Below are 20,708 nucleotides of genomic sequence, written 5' to 3'. Positions count from 1 at the left end.
TAATCTTGTTGCTGAGAAGATATTCGGTAGGATTGGTTTATTACTAGGCTTATGAGTCTTCTCACTATCTGGTTATCTTTTAACCAACAAACCTATAGTCTACTGATATTTCTACCCACGACCTCACTTTTGATAGAAGTATCAATAGACTATAGTTTACTAAGCGAATTCTTATAAAATGACATAGTTGGTGCATCCTATCACAAGTTTTTCCTCTTAGTTGATGTACACTTAAAAACGTACAAGTCGTTTAACTATAAAGAGATTATTAACTTATATGTTAGTCCCGTAAAAGCATGACCGACCAAAAGATTTATAAAAAAAATAAAAATAAAATTGAGAAAGTGAGAGTCGATACCAAATGAAAAGGACGATGTTCAGTATTTGACGATTAGGGTTAACCAAGAAAAAAATTTTGCGTTGATTTTTAGATATTCAAGAAAAGCAAAAGGACCAAGTTAATGTATAAACTTGGTTTCAAACATATTCACATATTAATCACTTGGGTATAGTTATAGGTTGACTCCCAACGTTTGCCATCGGGTGAGTGAGGAGTTGCCTTGTTGTCTATTGGCATGTTTTGCAGATACAAATTTTACTGGCCGGTTGGTTAACAGCTTAATTAATCACTTTGAAAGTTGAAAGATTAAATTAACATTATACAAAAATAGCACGTAACTTCTTGTGCGTGTGTTCAAAGTTCAAACTACTGAAATTGCAGGACATATTTTTTGAATATTTATCCACCCTTTCAACGTGCTTGAAAACGTACGTTCAGACTAAGTAATTTACTACTAATTTCTGTCGAGGCTTCGAGAACAAATCGATCACGTTGCATGCAGAGATTCTCAGCCTGCTCGATCTGATAATTATATTGTTTGCACGTGGATTTCAACATGAGGCTTCTGGCGATGCAAAAACATTAATATTTGTTTAGCAATATTAAAATAAATTGTAGCATGCAACTTAAAAAATAATTGGCAAATAAATGATATATGTACATAAAACCTCATATACATATAATGAGACACACACCCTTAGATCAAACGATACAAGGCCTTCATATTTTCAACATTCTCCCTCATCGTTGGCAAATCAAAGACAAAAACATTGTGTACATAAATAAATTATCGTCTTAGTACTATATTCAACTTAAGACATCCAACCTAAAATTAAATAATAATCATGATATTAACAAACTTAAGGTCACTTTCCTTCCCTTCAAGTTTCAACCACCAAGAGCAAATTATTAATATACAATTACCAATTTGATACACGAGAAATACCTTTCACCATAACCTAACCCTAACCCTAATGAAAGGCAGCGACAATGACTTTCTTAAAAATTAGGGCAAAAATATCACTGCTGAGTGCTGAACTGCACAGAGGCAGATTCTCTGCCCTTCTTTTTTCCGTGCCCTTTTATATCTTTTTATTTATGTGGTCACGGTTAAGTTATGTTAACATTTTATATTACTATTTTTTTTTATCTTATTATCTCTAAAAAAATAATATAAAATATTGACATAATTTAACCGTAATTGTACAAAACAAGAAGACACAACAGATTCTCCGCCTCCGAACTCCACTCCACTGCACTGTCTTCAGTCATCAGTCCTTTCTTTTGAAACCGTGTACGGTCGTTTTTCATGGTCAGCCCCACATTTTTTAACTTTATAAAACCAACAGCGACTGAACTGTTGTCTAAAACGCGTCCGTACACATTCGTAGATAAGCCGAAGCCTCCCTCTTTTCTCCTTCACACGCCCAACTTTCTCTGTTCTAACCTGGCAATCATGCAATTTTTAAATTCCTCAGAAATCAAGAGTTGACAAAATCTTCCTACTCTCGCTTTGGCGCGTGCACAATCGCTGAATATAACATTAAGCTTTGATGTGTGTCTGGTGTAAGAGCATCCTCACTCGATCACCAACGTCACCCTGATCTGAACCGCCCGTGTTGTTGACTCAATTGTTGGTCATGTTCTTTTCCCGTGTATCAATCAAGTTGTGCAAAAAGTTGGTGAAAGTAGGTAAGTTTGGTGATCTACAAAGATCAGAAAATTGAGCAACATCGTATGTCAAAATTAATCTCTCCCCCCTCGTAGCCTAATCCCGCTCCTAGAAAGAAACAGACAGATAAGTGACACAACGGAATAAGTCTAGAGCAATAACACTGTATGATGTTATAACCACTACTAAGTAGTAAAAGCTTAAGTTGTCAAAAAAAAAGCCAACAATTGATGTATGTTAAGTCTACAACCCACGAATAGTTAGGCAAATGTATAAATATGTTTTCGACATGCACCACCGTCACTTTGGTTCCACTATTGTCTAGAGAGTTGATCGCAAAATAAGACAGATGTGTGAATACAACTTGATTAAATTATTTTAAAATACAGTGAAATATATGTTCAAAAAATGAAAAACAAGAAATTTTTTGTTCGTCAACAATGAGAAATAACAAATTAAAAACGACCGAACAAACTTATCATTTTATTATCATAAGGAATGAACGTTACACATTAATTTTTCAAATTAATGAAAACAAATAAAATTAAGAGCTTTGCTAGTAAAGTTTTGTTTTTTTTTTTTTTTGTCTTTATTATTATTATTTTTTGTTTTTGTTATTGGTGGCTTGGTTATTTTGCTTTTTACTATATCTTTACCATCCCTTTCACTTCTCCGATTGGATTTACTTCTCCAATTAACCAAACAAATTACAAAAACCGAAAACAGAAGAAACAAGAGATTTACCAAAAAGGATAAAGAAGCTTACCAAGTTACAATAAATACAGCAACATAGGATTCCATCTCTAAATATCGCTCGCAAAAGTTACAATCTTTGTCAACCGCCACCACCACATGCGCGTCCGTTGTCGTTTCGAGACGAACAAGCCGTGGCCTATAGTTCCAGAAGCCCTTATATATATCTCCAACAAACAAAAGCAGAAGCAGGACGCAGAAGTACTTCTTTCGTATCCTCAAGTATTCACCACTCACTCAGATTCTCCAATTTCCATCACAAAAGCGCTTTTGAACTGAAACTCTCAAAGCCCCCCTGCTCCTTCTCTCTGCTCACAATTAAAGCCAATCTTTTTTTAGAATTTCAGTTTCCAAATTTAACCAATTTGGTTTTGTTTTTTTTTATATCCCTCTAAAATTGGTGGGTTCTATTTCTTTTGAAGAAAAGAAATATTCCAAGTATTTTTTATTTTTTCCTTTCAATCTACACGTAGAGAAAGTTGAAGAAGTAATCGATGGGTCTCCTTCTCTCAAAAAGTATTGTGAATTACATTTGCAATTCTTCTAATTCTCCCGTTTTCTCCAAGAAAAATGGTGGAGAATTCATCCCCATGCAAATTGAGAACATGGTTTCTTTAGTTTCCCGGACCGGAAGACAATTCCAGCGCTATGAAAAAGGTTGCCGCCAAGTTGTAGGGTATGTTTCATATCTCTGTTGTGGTTTTTTTCAAATTTGCATCTTTGGTTTCGGACCTATTTCAAAATTCTTCAATCTTAGAGCCTCGAAACTTAGAAAATCTCAATTGGGTTTTTGTTAAATGAGTGAAAGTTGCGGTCTTTGTGATCAAATGCTTGAATTTAAGAAAATCTCAACTGGGTTTTCGGTAAAGTTGCGGTCTTTAAGATTAGATGAATGAATTATTGCTGTCATATGTGGGATTTTGTATGTTTGTAGTCTAATTTTTGTTGTGTTTATTTGGGAATTCTGCAGATGCATTCCATACAGATACCGGAAAACCGAAAGATCTTCATCTGATGAGGAATTGGAAGTTCTTGTGATTAGTTCACAGAAGGGGAAAGGAATGTTGTTCCCAAAGGTACTACTTTTGTCTCATTTTTCCACAGAAACTAGAAAGCATTTGTTTTTGTTTGTTGGTTTCGTTTTTCGATTGTCATTAACGTTTCTGCATTCGCAATGTGATTGATTACAGGGAGGTTGGGAAATGGATGAGTCGATTGAAGAGGCGGCGAAAAGAGAGACGCTAGAGGAAGCCGGCGTGACTGGCCATCTTGAAGTAAGTATCTGCAAAATACCAATAGAGCAATCCTGTTCTGTAGCAGTTTAGTTTAATTTCATTGAGTTGAATTGAATCAATTTACTCATCGACTGTTCGGATGATGTACTTGCAGACTAGATTGGGAATGTGGCGTTACAAGAGCAAAAGCCAGGGCACATTTCATGAGGGGTACATGTTCCCTTTGCTTGTCCAGCAGCAGTTGGACCTTTGGCCCGAGAAGAGTTCCCGCAAGCGTGAATGGGTACGTGGAATTGCGATACATTTTGCTTGCTTGTATGCTCTCCTAAATTTTGTTACGTCGGCTGAATTGATTTATTAGTAGTTCTAAATTTTGGAATGCATTTCGTATTCTGCAGATGACAGTCGCTGAAGCTAGAGAAGCATGTCAAAATTGGTGGATGAAGGAAGCTCTGGAGAAATTAGTCTGTCGACAAATGCAGCCCCAACCAAAAGGGGAGGAAGAAGACACAACTTGTACATAGACACACAGTCTTAGCTTTGTTGTTTTTTCTTTTCAAATTTTGGCGGACCACAGCGGTGTACGTAGGGAGGAAGAAGTAGTTTTCCGAAATAAAGAGCTCGCATTAGGAAAGAGGACGTCGGATGCCTTCGCTGAATTGCGGTTGTGGGCATCTCTACATATTGTGTTCCTCCGACTGTTTCTTCTCAACTTAAGTAGTCAAAACGGGGACTGATTGCAAAACTGTACAATGTAGTTGAAGAAGAACATGTAGAAACAGAACATCGTGTAGATTTACAAATTCCATTCTTTCAATTCAATTGATCTTAATTCTTTTCAATGTGAACTTGAGAATTTGCCGATCTTATTTCTTTGATAATTTGTGTTACTGATTCCATGACGATTCTTCAAACCATGCCTTGGTGTTGCGGCCTGGGTATTTCCGAACTAAGTGAATATATTTAGGAAAATGATTTCCGCACACCTTTGTTTATTTTTGTTATAGAAATCACTTGTTTACGCTTTAATCAAAGAATGAAAATCGATGACGTTGCATTTGTCACCGTGAAAATTAGAATAGTAGGGAAAATGGTGGTGATGCGCAATATGTGGTGAGCAAGAGAACTAGAGAATTGAATAAGTGATACGGTTTGTTGTAGAAACAAAGCAATTAAGGTTGACCATAAAAGAATTTTGATGACGTATTAATCTTGTCTTTCACACATGTAACATACGAGCTATAACACTATTCATCCGAAAAGAAATCCTCCCTTGGCATGAATGCAGTTCAATGCCGTCACCCCAAAAAAAAAATAATAATAATAATAATGATAAGGGTTTTGATCACAAATGATCCTTAATGTATTGTGAAGTCATAAATTTCATCATTTATATTTTAAACTCATCAATTCCGTCCTTCATTTATTAGCTTATTCATCAATGTTGCCCTTGCGGCTTGCCATCTAATTTCGTTAAAAATTCTGTTAACGTGATGAGATGTCATGTATTTGGATCCTACACAACCAATGTTATAGTTTGAAAGATAAAGAATTAAAACGGTGACTTCACAATCAGACAGGTCACAGATGACGACGCCATAAGCTAAGGAACAGGGATGGCATTGACGTGTAAAATCCTGATGTCATGCGAGTTGTTATCTTAAAATAGAAATGAATCCCAGAAAGTCAATTATCATCTATTATTTTTGGTGCTCCATCAGGGTAAAACGGTCTTTATATACTTTTCATTATTCTCACATTTGCCTCAATCTTGTTTGTCATATCCGAAAATATTTACCAGTTGGGACCCAAACTTATGTTTCCTTCTCACGTCTGACTGTCTGACAATCTTCTTCTTCTTCTTCTTCTTCACGGAAATCCCTTCACCCAAAAACCTCTGCAAAACCCCCAACACCTCCCAATCTCCATAACCCATCTCCACCGTCAATTTTCAATCTCAAAAATCGAAGTATGCCCGTGACCCAAAGCACCTGCACCTGCACCTCCAATTTCCCGCCAAATCCCAAGTCTGCGGTTCCACTTCCGCCCTATTCTTTGAGCTGTTCCGCCCTCAGCTCCGCCGCTTCTACATTCTTCACCAGAAGTAAAGACCCAATCTTCAAATCCAATTCAGCTCCTTTCCTCCGCGCCAAGCCCCAGCGCGGCGCTCGGTTAATCGCCAGTGCCGCGGGAACCGATTACTATAAGACCCTTAACGTCCTCAGAACTGCCACGCTGCAGGAGATCAAGTCCGCCTACCGAAAGGTTAGCTACTTCTTTCTGTTGTTTATTTTCCAATGCGTGTTATTTGCATACAAATTGAAGCAGAAGAAACGATTTTTCAGAAATTTGTAAGTTGGATGCATTGAAAGTTGAAACCCAATTGCTGTAAGCAAAGCTGCTTGATATGTTCGAATGAGTGGCGATTAGCGAAAGATTTAGTTTTTTCATCCGGAAGGGTGTTGCAATTAAGCATGATACTCATATATAGATGATATAATCTAATTACATTTTGGTGTTGGATGGAAATTTGATATCGGAAATGGTGGAACTTGGAACAGTATCATCCAGACAAGGGCGGTGGAGCTGAGGACAAGTTCAAAGAGATTAGTGCTGCGTATGAGGTATTACGATTTACGATTTCTAGTTTTTCTTCTTCAGCGATGCTGCATTGTCATTTTTCCCTTCATTTTCGCATTTCTGTTTTTCTTGTGGCATCAGTTTTCAGTAAAAGATGGGATTTTTTCTCATTCATTTTATCGTCATGTAGTGATTTGACTGTTGTTTTCTGAACTTCCAGAGTGTATTGCATATGATGCATCCATGCTCCGTTTTTCATTCATATTCTAATGAAGCATTTTTGTAGGTCCTATCAGATGGCGGGAAAAGGTCTCTATATGATCGCTTTGTTGAAGCTGGTTTACAGGGAGAATATGATTCCTCGAACATGGGTTCATCAGGGGTAAGATCTTCCTGGTCTTAGCAGTAATATAGACATGAGAAAGTGCATTTTACTTTGTAATATTTGGTTGCTTTCCTAGTGAAGTAGATAACCTGTTTAATACAGACATGGGAAATTAAGTGCATTTTACGTAGTAATTTTTGGTTGCTTTCCTAGTGAAGTAGATACCGGTTTAACTGCATGCTAATGAATCATCAAAATTCTGTAGGTGGATCAATTTGACGTTTTCGATACATTCTTTGGAGGGTCAGATGGGATTTTTGGTGGAAGGGGTGAATCAGGAGGCATGAACTTCAATTTCAGCAATAGGGAAAACCAGCGTCTTGACATTCGGTAACTGTGTAGCTTCACTGTTACTGTTGAATGATCTTCCCAATCTGTTTTGAAGGCACATAAATTATGTTTTCTAGGCTTTTCTTTTAACTTTCATGTTGCAGGTGCGATCTGTATTTGAGCTTTGAAGAATCCATTTCGGGGTACAGAGAGAAATTGAAGTTTCTTGTGTTGAGACATGTGATGACTGCGGTGGAACAGGTGCTAAATCTGACAAAGGAATAAAATCATGTTCTGTTGTGGAGGAAGAGGAGGGTTGATGAAAACTCAGAAAACACCATTTGGAACGATATTGCAGGTTAAGAGACCTGCTTATAACATTAAAAATCATTGAAACTGCATTACGTCCAGTTACGCAAAAAGTTTCAGACACCATAGAAGTCTTCCTATAATTTTTTCAAGACCACACTCTAAGAGATATGCTTCACAGATGATATTTTATGATTAATAGGTATCAACCTGTTCAAAATGTGGTGGTGATGGTATAATACTCACTGATCCTTGCCAAAGATGCAGTGGTGATGGACAAGTGCAGTAAAAAAAACTATGAACGTGATCATCCCAGCTGGTGTTAATGATGGATCCACAATGCAAATTCAAGGAGAGGGGAATTTTGATAAGAAAAGGTTTATGCACAATTTAAATTTACATGTGCGTTAAATCTGTTTTGCTCATTTAGTCTAGTTGTTGATGTCTGTTCTTTGTTAATTCAACATGTTTGAAAACATACAACCTTTATGACAGAAACAAATTCCAATAAATACCAACGTTTTCTGATCTACCCATGGCGTGCACTTTTATGTTCTAGTGCTGATTTGTTTGGCGTTTGACCATCTATGGTGACAATGAGATGCACTTTTATGTTATACTTATTAGAATTGGCGCGATTTGTTTACTTTTCAGGACTCTCGCTGTATGAGACTTGATATGAAGGCATGCCCTGCACTAATATCTTTATCATCTGCACTATGGCAGGGGTAAAGCTGGTGATGTCTACATAGTGCTCCATGTAGATGAAAAGGCTGGAATTCGTAGAGATGGTCTCAATCTGTACTAAAAAATCAATATTGATTATACCGAGGCCATTTTAGGGACCGTCATAAAGTTAATCCTAGCATTATCACTTAGTGAAGGTCTAGGAATATCAGTGTTCTTTTATTTGGTATAAGTCGTATGACATGGAAATTGTGATGTAACTTCAGGTTGAAACTGTTGAAGGTTTGAAAGAGCTGCAGATTCCTTTGGGAATTCAGCCTGGAGAGACAGTGAAGTTGCGACGCATGCAGGGTTCCAGACATCAACAGACCTTCTGCTCGAGGAGATCATCACTTTACTGTCAATGTTCTGATCCCAAAGATAATCAGGTTGGAATCCTTAAACTATGTTATGCTTCCCTCTTTCCTCTAGTTTAAACTTATTAGTTGAACTTGGCATGCAGTTTGATATCTCAATACCTTCCGTTCTGTTCTTCGTTGGAATTTATTGTAACTTTAATGACAGTGATAAGGAACGTGCCCTTGTCGAAGAACTGGCTTCACTTAAGTCATCTAGGGAAGGCCATTCAGCTGCTCCCAAAGGCACTGGTATAGTTTTCGGGACTCTTATAAACCACTATCCAAGTTGCAACACCATAGTAGGTTTAAATTATGACTGTAGGAAAAATTCGTGCTTATTTCAGGGATACGAGATGGGAACTTTGGCAAGCATACAACCAGTACTTCAAACCAGGCGACTAAACATTCTGCATCCTTGTGGGGGTCGATAAAGGGCGTATTGCGGTATGCCTCAGTCGCAGTTCGTTTCTACAGTTCTGATTTTCAATCTTAAACATGCCCTTACGTCCATTTGAAAGAGAGAACGTTCCTCGATCCTTGAACTCATCTTGCATACGCACGAGCCTTTCTTAACCATTTGCCCATTTCGCAGGAGGAGGCAGTCGGGAGAGGGATTGGCATCACTCAGCGTGGACAGGCCACCATTGTCATGGGGTTCATTCAAGCCAAAACCCTCGTATATGGCATCAGTTTTTACTGTTTTAGTTGTAACGTGCATTTGTACTGTGATAGGAAAGACCGATAACCTCACTTTGTTACAGCAAAAGGATGGTTCTCCTCGTACTCGTAGAACAAAAAAGAACAACGTTGATAGAAATACAAAGTCTTAAAAGTTGCTAACTATGATGTAGTTTTTACCTACAACATTATACATTGGATTTTAGGAAATCCTAACTCCTTCCCCTGTCGTCCAAATGTATTTCACAGTCCTGATTGTCAAGAATAATTTTGAATATTATCTAGTTTTTAACGAGGAGAGTGATTCGAGCTTGGAATACAAAGAAATGACATGCTAATCAACTCTAGTTTTTGTGATGTATATAATAGCGGAGAAGTTTGTGTTTTCACCAATTATAATTTGACAAATGATAAACACTATTTTCGCCTTTCATATTCTTGTCTGATCATGTCTTTTGTTTTCGTTCAAATAAAGAATCGTATGTGAAAAGCTAAAAAATATATATAAACATCTTCTTTTTTTTTGTTTATTTATAATTATTTAAATGAAATAGTAACAGTACGTAACTGCGTTTCAAAAAAATTACTCAAAATAGTGGGCCGGGTGGCTGGTCCAGGTGGACCTCGACCCGAGCCCAAGTTGAATCGACGGAAATCCTAAAAGGCGACCCATGAAATACCTACCGCAAGTGCTTCTTCTAGGGTTTAGCTGAGAGCCCGTTTCTGCTCTACCGCTCGGTCATCTCCTTACGAACCCGCTGTCGCCATGGTACCTCTCTCTCTCTAAATCTCAACAATATCAATCATATATCTACTGCTTCTGCGTTTGATTTTCCAATCTAAATCTGTTAATATTTAGTGGTTATGTGATGATTGCTATTGTTCTTTGCTTTAATTTTGTTTGTTAAACTTGGGATTTATGTTAAGATTATACTCTGATTGTATGATGGATGCCATGTTTAAATCATTGGAAAAATAGCATAAATTTGTTTTAGTTTAGCTCAGAAGAAAATGGTGACAATTGGTGCCTGAATGTGCTTCCTTACTCCTTAGGAGTTGTAGGTGGTTTTCCTATGGATGACTATTAAGTGCCCGAAATAGAAAATGGGTGTCCGGGATTTCACGGTGGTCCAGTACCCGCTGTGGAACCGGAGCACCTCTGCTTTGGCTCCTGATCGAGTGCTCAATAAGTATGAAGATAACCATTTGCTATTTTAGGTGCCCAACCGCCACTGTCGCCTCCATTAGTCACGCCTTAGTTTATGGATGCCTCTTAGACTTCAAAGTTACGTATCTGACAATGAACTGTGCGAAGTGTCCGCTTCCTTGTATTTAGGATGATTTTGTTTAGTGTGTTCTGGTTCTTGAATATGGTCATTAGATTATTGTGTCGAAGTTATTGTTTATCTGCACACATCGTGTAAAACTGTTCTTTTGCGATTATCTTGGTGTTGGTTAGTAATTTCTTATGCTGCGTCTTGTAATTGGGTTTTTGTTTATTCAGATTGCATAATCCCTGTTGTGGTTTGTGTTTCTGTGTGATTTGTTTGATAATGGATCATTTCAAATGTGGTAATGTCGTAGGTGAATGTTCCGAAAACAAAGAAGACCTACTGCAAGAGCAAGGAGTGCAAAAAGCACACCTTGCACAAGGTTACCCAATACAAGAAAGGAAAGGATAGCCTTGCTGCTCAGGGAAAGAGGCGTTATGATCGTAAGCAGTCAGGTTATGGAGGTCAGACCAAACCAGTGTTCCACAAGAAGGTAAAGATTGAGTTCTTGCCCCCTTTTCATACGGGGAATGTATAAAGAATAATTGAAAACCAAATGTCTAGATATTTCTATTTCCGCAGATTGATTTCTCTGTTCTTATTGTTTGTTTTTTCAATAATGATCACGTTTAACTTTATAATCAGGCAAAAACGACCAAGAAGATTGTTCTGAGGCTCCAATGCCAGGGTTGCAAGCATGTGTCCCAGCACCCGATCAAGGTTAGTGTATTTTGTGTGCAATTCGCTTGTTTTTGTGTATAACCGTGTTTTTTTTGCTAATGGTTGATTGTTGTCACTGATTTCTGCAGAGGTGCAAGCATTTCGAGATTGGTGGAGACAAGAAGGGGAAGGGAACCTCTCTTTTCTAAATTTACTGCTTCTGACAGATATTGTGTTACTTTTCTATCTTGTTGGAGCTTTAAAGCAAATATCGTGGCTTTAACTGTCCCTATTATTAGTTTTCTGTTAAACCGCAGATTGTTCTTGACGATCTTTTTCCGACTTTGAATTGATATTAGAGTTTCTGTTTTAAATTGATATGGCATTTTGATATTTTCGTTCATTTCGTATTCATGGGATGTCTGGCTGCATCCTTGTCTTTGATGTTGGACAACCAAACAGGATCATGGTATTTTGATCTTCTGTTTTCTTTATGTTTTAGTTTTCCATTTCCTATTTGTGTTCTAGATCTCCACGACTTGAAGCGATTGAACTTGGCAGACAACAATTTTTCCGGCGAGATTTCGCCAGGTTTGAACAATCTGGTGTTAGCTTTGGTGCTCCAAAACAAGAAGCTTTCTAGGTCTATTTTTGAGCTGAAGCTCCCCAAACTCCATGAGTTCAATATGTCCAATAATTCAGGTTATCCAATTCCCCAACAGGAACGAATAATAGTCGGAGGACCCGAATCTTTTCCGTTCCAACACACCTCGTAATCCATACAAAGGTTTATGTTTTTATCATCACAATGGTAGGGCTTGCTTTTGGGATGAGATCCTTCCTAGATCTCATTGTCCAGAGCCCAACGACAAGACAATCTAAACCTTTCAAATTAAATTTGACGTTCTCCTTTAATTCATTTCAGTGGCCCACCTCATAAAAAATCAAAGACTTCGATCTCTCTTTTTCACTCAAACCAAGGATCCGGATTTTCTAGTTCAGACAGTAAGGTCCGGGATCCAAATTCTTCCTTTTGATATAACGTGCAGGCTAACGTGATTATTTGTGCAAATATTATGATAATAAAACAACTAAACAAGGTCTTATGTATCCAGTAGTAAGTTGGCCCACTTGGTAAAGCAAATGCAGACGAATCAGATCTGTGCTTTGCAAAGGCAGGGCAATTTGTAGTGTGCATCAGATAAAGGGATAATTTGCTGTATACCAACTAATCACTTGAATGGTGTGATGTCCACTAGGATCACGTCATTCGTAGGACAAATTTCGTAGAAGTATATGAGCTTTTGTATTTTGATGCTATATGTATCTTGGTGCTATCTGATCTGCACAATTATGTAGGTCACTCAAACCACATCATTCATAAAGCAGTTCTCGTAGACCTTTAAGCAGTCGGATTATTGCGAACCAAGCGAGAGAGCTGCCCTAATTAGTTAGTCTAACCGAAGTTTCCCAATAACTGTGTAAACCCTGACTAGAGTGGAAATATGAATTCAATTGTGCTTCGGATATCAAATTTAATTAGTAAGAAATATGTAGCTAAAATAGTTAAGAGTATTTACCGAAGTCTTGTGTTCGGTTTTCCCCTTGTAATGTCCTTTGTAACAAAAAAGGGAAAATAAATCAAGTGGAGACGTGCAGGTGGACAGCCTTGAACATCATAAGCCAGAAAAAGCTAGCTACAAAAGTAAAGATGGTAGCAGAAAATGTTGTCGATCATGACCAAAATGTGTAGATTGACAGAAACTCTCATGATTTCTTAATTAAATCTAAAAATATTTTGAGGGGTTACCTTTTCTTGTGAATAATAATCTTGAGCTGTCTTTTTTCTCAGTCTTCCTCTTAATACTGTAATTAACACTTTCTTGTGAAAATGTACAATCTAAGCCCTAATTAGTCTTAACTAATTAATTAAGAAAAACATATTTGTTTGTGGAATGTTGAAATGCAAGTAAGCTCCGATAAAATGGACCTTTATTTTCTTACGAAGTAATTAACCCACCTACACATTACTAATATGCTAATACAAGAGTGATCACTAGCTAGTATTTGAAAATTAACAAGGATACTAATATAATTAAGTAGTAAAAGGGTCATTTTCACTGAGAGTAAAATGAAGAGTAGGTACCTATAATTTAAGGGGGTGTTAGCAATTTTCTCTTTAAACATCTCTTTTTATATTCTCGTTTTTCTGTATGCTTTTTTAATGTTGTTTGATGATTATAAATTTAGAACTATTCGAGGTAAAGTAAGAATGACTGTAATAGAAAATAAGATATGAGACAATTGGTTAAGATAGTTTGGACACATAAACCGAAGACCAATATGCTCTAGTTAGAAGATGCAATTATGAGACGGAGACTTGGGATAAAATCGGTAATGGAAGATTTAGGAAGACTTGGAAAGAGATTATAAGAGAACATATGGATACTTGGAGTTAACGAAAGACTTGGCACAAAACCGAGCTCAGTAGTGTTCTAGGATTCATGCAGTAGATCCCACTTGGTAGATAAAGCTTGGTTGTTGTTGTTTTGTATCATTTAGGTCATCCCCTTAAAGAGCAATTCAACAAAAAATCAACCAAAACCATCAATCATTTAACCATTCGATTGTTGTCATAAATAGACGGGCTCAATCATCATACAATATTGCAGGATTTAAAAATGACGTAAAAGAAGAAACTCCAATCGAGAAGGTTGCTAACATTGTTCATTACATATGAGTCATTTATAGTTAACCATACAAGAAAGTAACTGCAGCTAGCTGTACATATATGACTATACATGTGGCGTAAATTTACATCCGTACGTGTATGGACAATGTATTTAATTACCAACTAATCAAACCAAAAGATTGCGGTTTTCTTTGTTTCGGACCAACGGCCTCAACTAATTCAGTAGAAGAAATGCAACGTCCAGCGCTACGTGCAAGAAATATGCACATATCGATCAATATTATGGCCTCCCAATCAGCTATCAGATAGGAGACAGCAGATAGGAATTTAAGCTGATATCAAATGGCAATGCAGATCTCTCTCTCTCTCTCTCTCTCTCTCTCTCTCTATCTCTCTCTCTCTCTGTGCATGTGTGATGACGATGTGTTGGTGTTTTTATGTTTGAGAGAGAGAGAGAGGAGGCCGACACGGAAAGCATGCAACATGAATTATGACGAACAGCTACTTAATTTCTGTGTCATTATATTCTTGTTTTTCCTCTTTTCGGCCGAAATTATATTTCAATTTAGATTATGATTCGGTTTGAGATCTCGGCCCAAACCCTATGTAAGCCGTAGGGTTTAGTTGAAAGGCTAGCAACTTGGCTGTTTTGGCACTCCTCATAATGCTTCATTATTCGATATTTACATGCCTTCAAGAAAAGTGCATCTACGTTTTCTAAGGGCTATCCCGTGTTTTACTGTTATAGAGTGAGACATTCGACAATATATCAAAGACTGAAACACCAATGCAGATGTTTATATGCGAGAAGCTTCCTAAGGAGTATTTCGTTTTATTGTTATAGAGCGGAATATTCAAATTCAACAACATATCTAAAACTATGCATCGACCCATCAATACACACACACACACTTGATATTAAGAATAGGAATATCGAACTAACGACAGATCAAATAATCCTCTCGAGCTACAGAGGAGTAAAATCCTCTATTAAAAGCCCATTGTACATATATTTTAACCTAAAACATGTTATTATTTTCTTGTCTCGGTTTCTTGAGTGTCCATGCATACGCAGTCCATAGATAAAATGGTGATGACAAGTTAAACTGCATGCATCGTTCTCCCACCGCAACTTCCATAAAAATTGTTTGTTAGACAGGTGGTCCTGCTCTCCTACTTGAATATGATTTCAACAGCTCCATGTCTGCCTGATGATCCAACACAAAAATAAAAATATAAACAAATAAAAGCACCCACCAATTGTTATTTGCATTGATTTATGAATCGACAACTCGTACTAAGATTTCCAACAAATGTTCATATTCTTTAATTACCATATATATGATTCGAATATGATTTCATAAGGCCAGTATCCAATCCAACTAAGAGTATCTCATACAATATAGGGTTTTAGGTTTGCACTCATACGTTTCAGGTTCAAAACTCTCACATTTATTAAATTATTGTAATAGTTTTAAATCATCAACCCTCCTCTTAATAATAATAAGTTTGGTGTAATGGTATAAGTTTTTTTTTTTATTTTTTTTTTCCGTTTTTAGAGGGTGAAGGTTTATGGCCCCTTTTTTTTCATTCTTAATTTTCTTCTTTTTTTCTTGTATTACGAAGGGCAAGATTTATGGCCCCTGGCCTTGACTAGGTATAACTTTTGTTTTTCGTTATCAATAAAATTTCTCTCGTATCGCTGAGGTTTCTTAAAAAAAAAAGTTTGCCTCAGATTCTCTCGTATATAAATAAGGATCTTTTAGAAGGAAGAAGATTAGAAGAAGTTTCCTTCCAAGTAATAATTTAACACAAACTCATTGGATGTTGTTAACCAGTGCTAAGATAGGTGACACAATGAGAAAGCATTTGGTTGGGTTAATGATTCGGTTCCCTTACAATCTTTTGAACGTCTTAGCATTCTTTTATCGAATGCTAAAGAAAAAAAAATTATAAACTAAAAACAAAAAGATTATCAGGCTAAACCTAACAGTTAGTCTTTGTATTGTTTAATAGTAAAATCTCTCAAATGACATTAATGTGGGAGCAACTTTCTGCTTCGGATATTGACGAAAACCTACATACATAAAGAAAAGAGATGAACGGAGTTAGACTAACATCAGTGTGGTGTTAGTCAAAGGGCCTCTGATGTTTAAGGTAGAAAGATTGTAAGAAATAATAAGAGTGGTGAGAGTTTTTAATTATCAAAAGTGGCTGGCCTTGGCCATTTATAGAGAGCTGAGGAGTTAACCCCCAACGTCCAGGTTTTGTTGACTCTATTAGCCGTTCAGGTTCGTTGAACCTGTTAGCACAGTGTTCCAATAGATGGATATTCTTTTGAGATTCCTGAAATATGCTTTAAAGAGTCTTGCCCTGCTAAGAGACTAATAGGCAAGCCCATGACATATTAAGATAACTTGCGTAGGTTGTGTGGCGATCAACTTGAACCATTGGCGATGAATTGGGCTTGGGAGCTTGTTGATTGGAGACTTCTAAGAGCTTCATTGAGAATGTGATACGTTAGTTCATTAGGGTTTGGCTAAAGATCAACGTATTCTGCCAAAAGGCACAATAATCATATTTGATAAGTTGTAAACGTGGCATACCCATTGGTCGGGATATTTTATGTTCTCACTATTAAAGTTGTGAAATAATGATAGGTCTTTAGTTCGAACTATATCATTTGAAAAGAATAAATAGATTCTTTGGCTATAGATTTTTAATAGGGAACTTTAACGAAAAGCTTCCGGTACAGTTTATTTTAACGAAAAATCACATTTTTATACTAAAAAGACAATCCTGTTACTATTCACTTTACCTTTTATTTTGTTCTTATTATTAAAACTCAAAGTTTTCAACCCATTTTCATTAGTTTCCCTTTTTTAATATCTAATTGAGAGTTTAATTGACAACTACACAAGGTAGCATTTGGAATATGTGTGGATCCATCATTCATATATAATTCGAAATGTATACCTGCAAATTGGTAGATATACGGTCTTAATCCAAATTTATTATTTCAACCCAAAAATAAGAAAATTGGTAACATATAATATATATATATATATATATATATATATATATATATATGGGGATATGATCAAGAGACAAATATTTGTACAAGTACTTTTACACTCTTTTGAAGCCTTTTGATTACATGACATCTAATGGTTGTTATTTATTCATTAAATGACATGAATGCTTATGTGGATTTTAACTAATATTAAAGATAAAATAAAACTGAAAAAAAGAACATAAAATCTGGAAAATTAAAACTAAAATTAAAAAAAAAAAAAGAAGAAACCCTAGTTGTACGCAATCCTGTGTCTCCCCCTCTGCAGAAATCGCAACTACCCCCTGCACAACCTGCAAGTAGAGACCCCCGTGCTCCATAGTTATCAAATGTGCCATTCACAATGAAGAACTAGAGAATGTTCTGTTAACAAATATGCAATGATTTAATGATTTGGTACAAATGAAGAACCATGGGATTGAATTTTTTTTTTTTTTTCTTTTGAAAATTTGAAGTTTAGTGTAGAAGTTTTTTTTTTTTTTTTTTTTTGAGAGAATCGATAGAATTTCATTAATATAACCAACCACGTACAAGGATGCCAAATGGGTACATATACTTCATTGAACGTAAACTATGCAGGTGCAGTCCTTGGTTCATTTTCACTTGTGCTGATACTTGTCGGTCTCCATCGTGTACATACTTATTAACTGAATAGAAAAGGAGTGGCAAACCATGATCGAAGAATTTTGGAAAACTACAGAGCTCTCAGGCCTACGAGGTACTCATATGCTGATATCAAGCGGATTACAAAATAAATCTAGAGGCAAGTTGGGACAAGGAACATTTGGAAAAGTGTTCAAAGGAAAGCTCTTGAGTGAGATCTTTGTTGTTGTTTCAACAATTCCAAGGGAAATGGAGAAGAGTTTATCAATGAAGTGTCAACGTTAGGTCGGATCCACCATATTAACGTGGTTCGCTTGGTTGCCTATTGCGCTGATGGATTTACACGAGCCTTAGTTTATGAATTTGCACCAAATGGTTCACTGCAAAACTCATATCATCAGGAGATCGCAAGAACCATTTACTTGGTTGGGAGAAACTGCAACATATTACTCTCAGAATAGCCAAAGGAATTGAGTAAGTTTACGACGGATGTGACCAACGAATCCTTCATTTCGATATCAAACCTACAATGTACTATTAGATGACAACTTCAACCCAAAATCTTGGATTTCGGTCTTGCCAAGTTGTGCTCCAAGGAACAAAGTGTCGTTGACAACTACCGTTTCCAAGACATGAAGTTGCAAAACCACATCAGCAAAGGGGGAGATGGAGGACTGCGTACAACTAGGGTTTCTTCTTTTCAATTTTAGTTTTAATTTTCCAGATTTTATGGTTTTTTTTCAGTTTTATTTTATTTTTAATATTAGTTAAAATCCACATAAGGATCTATATCATTTAATGAATAAATAAGAACCATCGGAAGTCATATAATCAAAAGGCTTAAAAAGAGTGTAAAAGTATTTGTACAAATAATTGTCCCTTGATCTTATATATAGGGATGTGCTATCCACACACTCCTTTTTAATTCTCACACACACCTGTTAATTTATGTCAGTTGATCTTCTTCAATTCATCCGATCCGATGACCGAAAACTAAAAAGATGTGGGAGAAGTAAAAAATAGTGTGTGTAGATATCACACCCCTATATATATCTTCTTCCAACGTGGACCTGAGTAAGACATTTCATCCCACTACCCCAGCGGTATGAATCGTCGGTGGCTCTTGCGGCAATCATGTTAATGCATCCGACGGCTCACAGTGACCAAAAGCAAATCAAAGGTGTTAGGACTAATTAATCCGTTTTACATCACCAGCAAGTGTTAATTAAGAAATAGGCGATCAACTAGACAAATTTTTTTTTTTTCCAGACGTTTAATTACTTGAAGAAACTTTTTACTGAAAAGATTCAACTACCACTTAATGAGATTATTATTAATTCACATGTTATAATGTAATCGTATAAATTGAATAAGGAACGTCGCACCGCGTTGTAATCACAACACCAAAAAACTACCGTTCAGTTCGTAGTTGTCCGCCATGGCTTATATCTTGATTATTATAATATATGTATTTCTTTCTTTTGGATATTACCAGTGTTTTTATAAAAGTAATAGTACTACTTTGGTATTGTACACTCGTCTTTCAAATAATATTTTATACTTTAATTTTGTTTTTGGCTAAATAATATGTCTTGACTATTATAATATATTTAGTGTATTATTTTACCTTTTGCTAACAATATCCGATAACCTAGGAATTATCTCAATTGAGAAATTTTTCAGTGTGTTGAACAAGGTTTGGTACACTAAGTGTCATAATAAAATTTATTAAAAATTTGTTTTTTTTTTTTAAATTCTAACTAATTTTTCATTTCCGAGCTGTGTTTCTGGTACATTAAAAATCTTTCTAAGAAATAGAAAATGAAACACTCAAAACACAAAGATTAGGAATATTTTAACTTTTAGCAAATACAAGATGCTTAACTATTAGATTATAACCTGAGCAAAACAGTGCCACTGCCAAATCGTCAACCTCTTTAGAATTCGACATTTTGTTTTGTCATAAACTTCAAGTTTTGGCTTTTGAAAAAAGTAAGCTGATTATCTTCAATATGGACAAATATATTGTTGGTAAGTGCCCTTTTCAAATAATAGCATCCAATGCAGCTTAAAGTGTACAAAGGGACTTATCTTGGCCTTTCCGATGAACCTTTTCAAATTTCCTGCTACCATTTGCAAGGAAATGGACTCTCTGATTTCTAATTTTTGGTGGGGACAGGAAAAGGAGAGGAAAAACATTCATTGGGTCTCCAAGGATACTCTCGCCCTTCCCAAGGCAATGGGTGGACTCGGGTTTCGATCCTTCATGGATTTTCATGATGCTTTCTTGGTGAAACAATGTTGGTGGCTCATCCATGAACTAGACTCACTTTGGGCAAAGGTTCTGAAGGCTCGGTACTTCCCCCATTGTTCTTTCTTGGATGCTAAATGGGGCGGACGTGCGTCCTAGGTGTGGTCAAGTTTACTTATGGAGCGTGATCTTTTGTTACAGGGGACTCATTGGCAAGTCTTGTGTGGGAAAGAGATTCGGGTTTGGGGTGATAGGTGGTTGCCTTCCCTCCCGAGTGGATACTCAATGCCTTCTGGATCGGTGCAAGTAAGTCACAACACCAAAGTGGCTTCATTAATTAATCCAGTGAGTGGTGAGTGGGATATTGATTTCTTAAAACCATTTATATCATCGGCGAAGTATGAGGCAATCTTGGTAACCCATCTTGGTGACCCCGAGCGCAGGGACATGTTAATATGGCCATTTGATAAGCGGGGGATTTATTCCGTCAAGTCAGGCTACCATTGGGTGCACTCTCAAGGGATCCCACAAACCAATTCTAAATCGTCATCATCTCTTACCATCCCGGTGACATTATGGAAATTGGTGTGGCAACTTAAAACCCCTCCAAAAATTAGATGTTTTATGTGGAAAACGGTGCATAATGCCCTGGCTACTATGGCGGCCCTCTACCACAGGAAATCTGCCTCCTCCCCCCTCTGCCACTTATGCAACACTCAGGAGGAAATGATTGAACACCTTCTTGTCCTTTGCCCATGGGTGGAAACTATTTGGTTTGGTGGAATCCTAAACTACAAGGTAAATCAGGAAGAGATCACCACATGGACGCATTGGATATTGGCGATATCATC

At 36.7% G+C, this 20,708-nt stretch overlaps 2 protein-coding genes and 1 pseudogene across 2 annotated transcripts; all 3 read left to right on the top strand.

Moving 5' to 3' along the window:
• Positions 1-2,943: 2,943 nt before the first annotated feature.
• On the top strand, positions 2,944-4,842 carry LOC103946908 (nudix hydrolase 18, mitochondrial). Its single transcript, XM_009357732.3, has 5 exons — positions 2,944-3,441; positions 3,736-3,841; positions 3,956-4,039; positions 4,155-4,283; positions 4,399-4,842. Exons 1-5 carry the CDS (start codon positions 3,260-3,262, stop codon positions 4,522-4,524), a joined length of 627 nt encoding a protein of 208 aa, XP_009356007.2. The 5' UTR covers positions 2,944-3,259; the 3' UTR covers positions 4,525-4,842.
• Positions 4,843-5,792: 950 nt separating this feature from the next.
• LOC103946990 lies at positions 5,793-9,517 on the top strand (annotated as a pseudogene).
• Positions 9,518-9,944: 427 nt separating this feature from the next.
• On the top strand, positions 9,945-11,612 carry LOC103946912 (60S ribosomal protein L44). The gene is made up of 4 exons (XM_009357735.2): positions 9,945-10,076; positions 10,892-11,071; positions 11,224-11,298; positions 11,388-11,612. The coding sequence occupies exons 1-4, from the start codon at positions 10,074-10,076 to the stop codon at positions 11,445-11,447; spliced, it is 318 nt and encodes a 105-aa protein (XP_009356010.1). The 5' UTR covers positions 9,945-10,073; the 3' UTR covers positions 11,448-11,612.
• The last annotated feature ends 9,096 nt before the right edge of the window (positions 11,613-20,708 follow it).

The sequence above is a fragment of a genome, unplaced genomic scaffold (genome assembly GCF_019419815.1).
Source record: "Pyrus x bretschneideri cultivar Hongxiangsu unplaced genomic scaffold, Pyrus_bretschneideri_v1 Contig3, whole genome shotgun sequence".
NCBI classification, from domain to species: Eukaryota; Viridiplantae; Streptophyta; class Magnoliopsida; order Rosales; family Rosaceae; genus Pyrus; species Pyrus x bretschneideri.
This window is presented reverse-complemented; position numbering and strand designations above follow the sequence as displayed.

Coding starts and splice junctions, on each gene's coding strand:
- LOC103946908 (XM_009357732.3), top strand. CDS start 3,260: ATGGGTCTCCTTCTCTCAAAAAGTATTGTGAATTACATTTGCAATTCT. Junction 3,442..3,735: donor GGTTGCCGCCAAGTTGTAGG/GTATGTTTCATA, acceptor GGAATTCTGCAG/ATGCATTCCATACAGATACC. Junction 3,842..3,955: donor AAGGAATGTTGTTCCCAAAG/GTACTACTTTTG, acceptor GATTGATTACAG/GGAGGTTGGGAAATGGATGA.
- LOC103946912 (XM_009357735.2), top strand. Junction 11,072..11,223: donor AACCAGTGTTCCACAAGAAG/GTAAAGATTGAG, acceptor CTTTATAATCAG/GCAAAAACGACCAAGAAGAT. Junction 11,299..11,387: donor TGTCCCAGCACCCGATCAAG/GTTAGTGTATTT, acceptor TGATTTCTGCAG/AGGTGCAAGCATTTCGAGAT.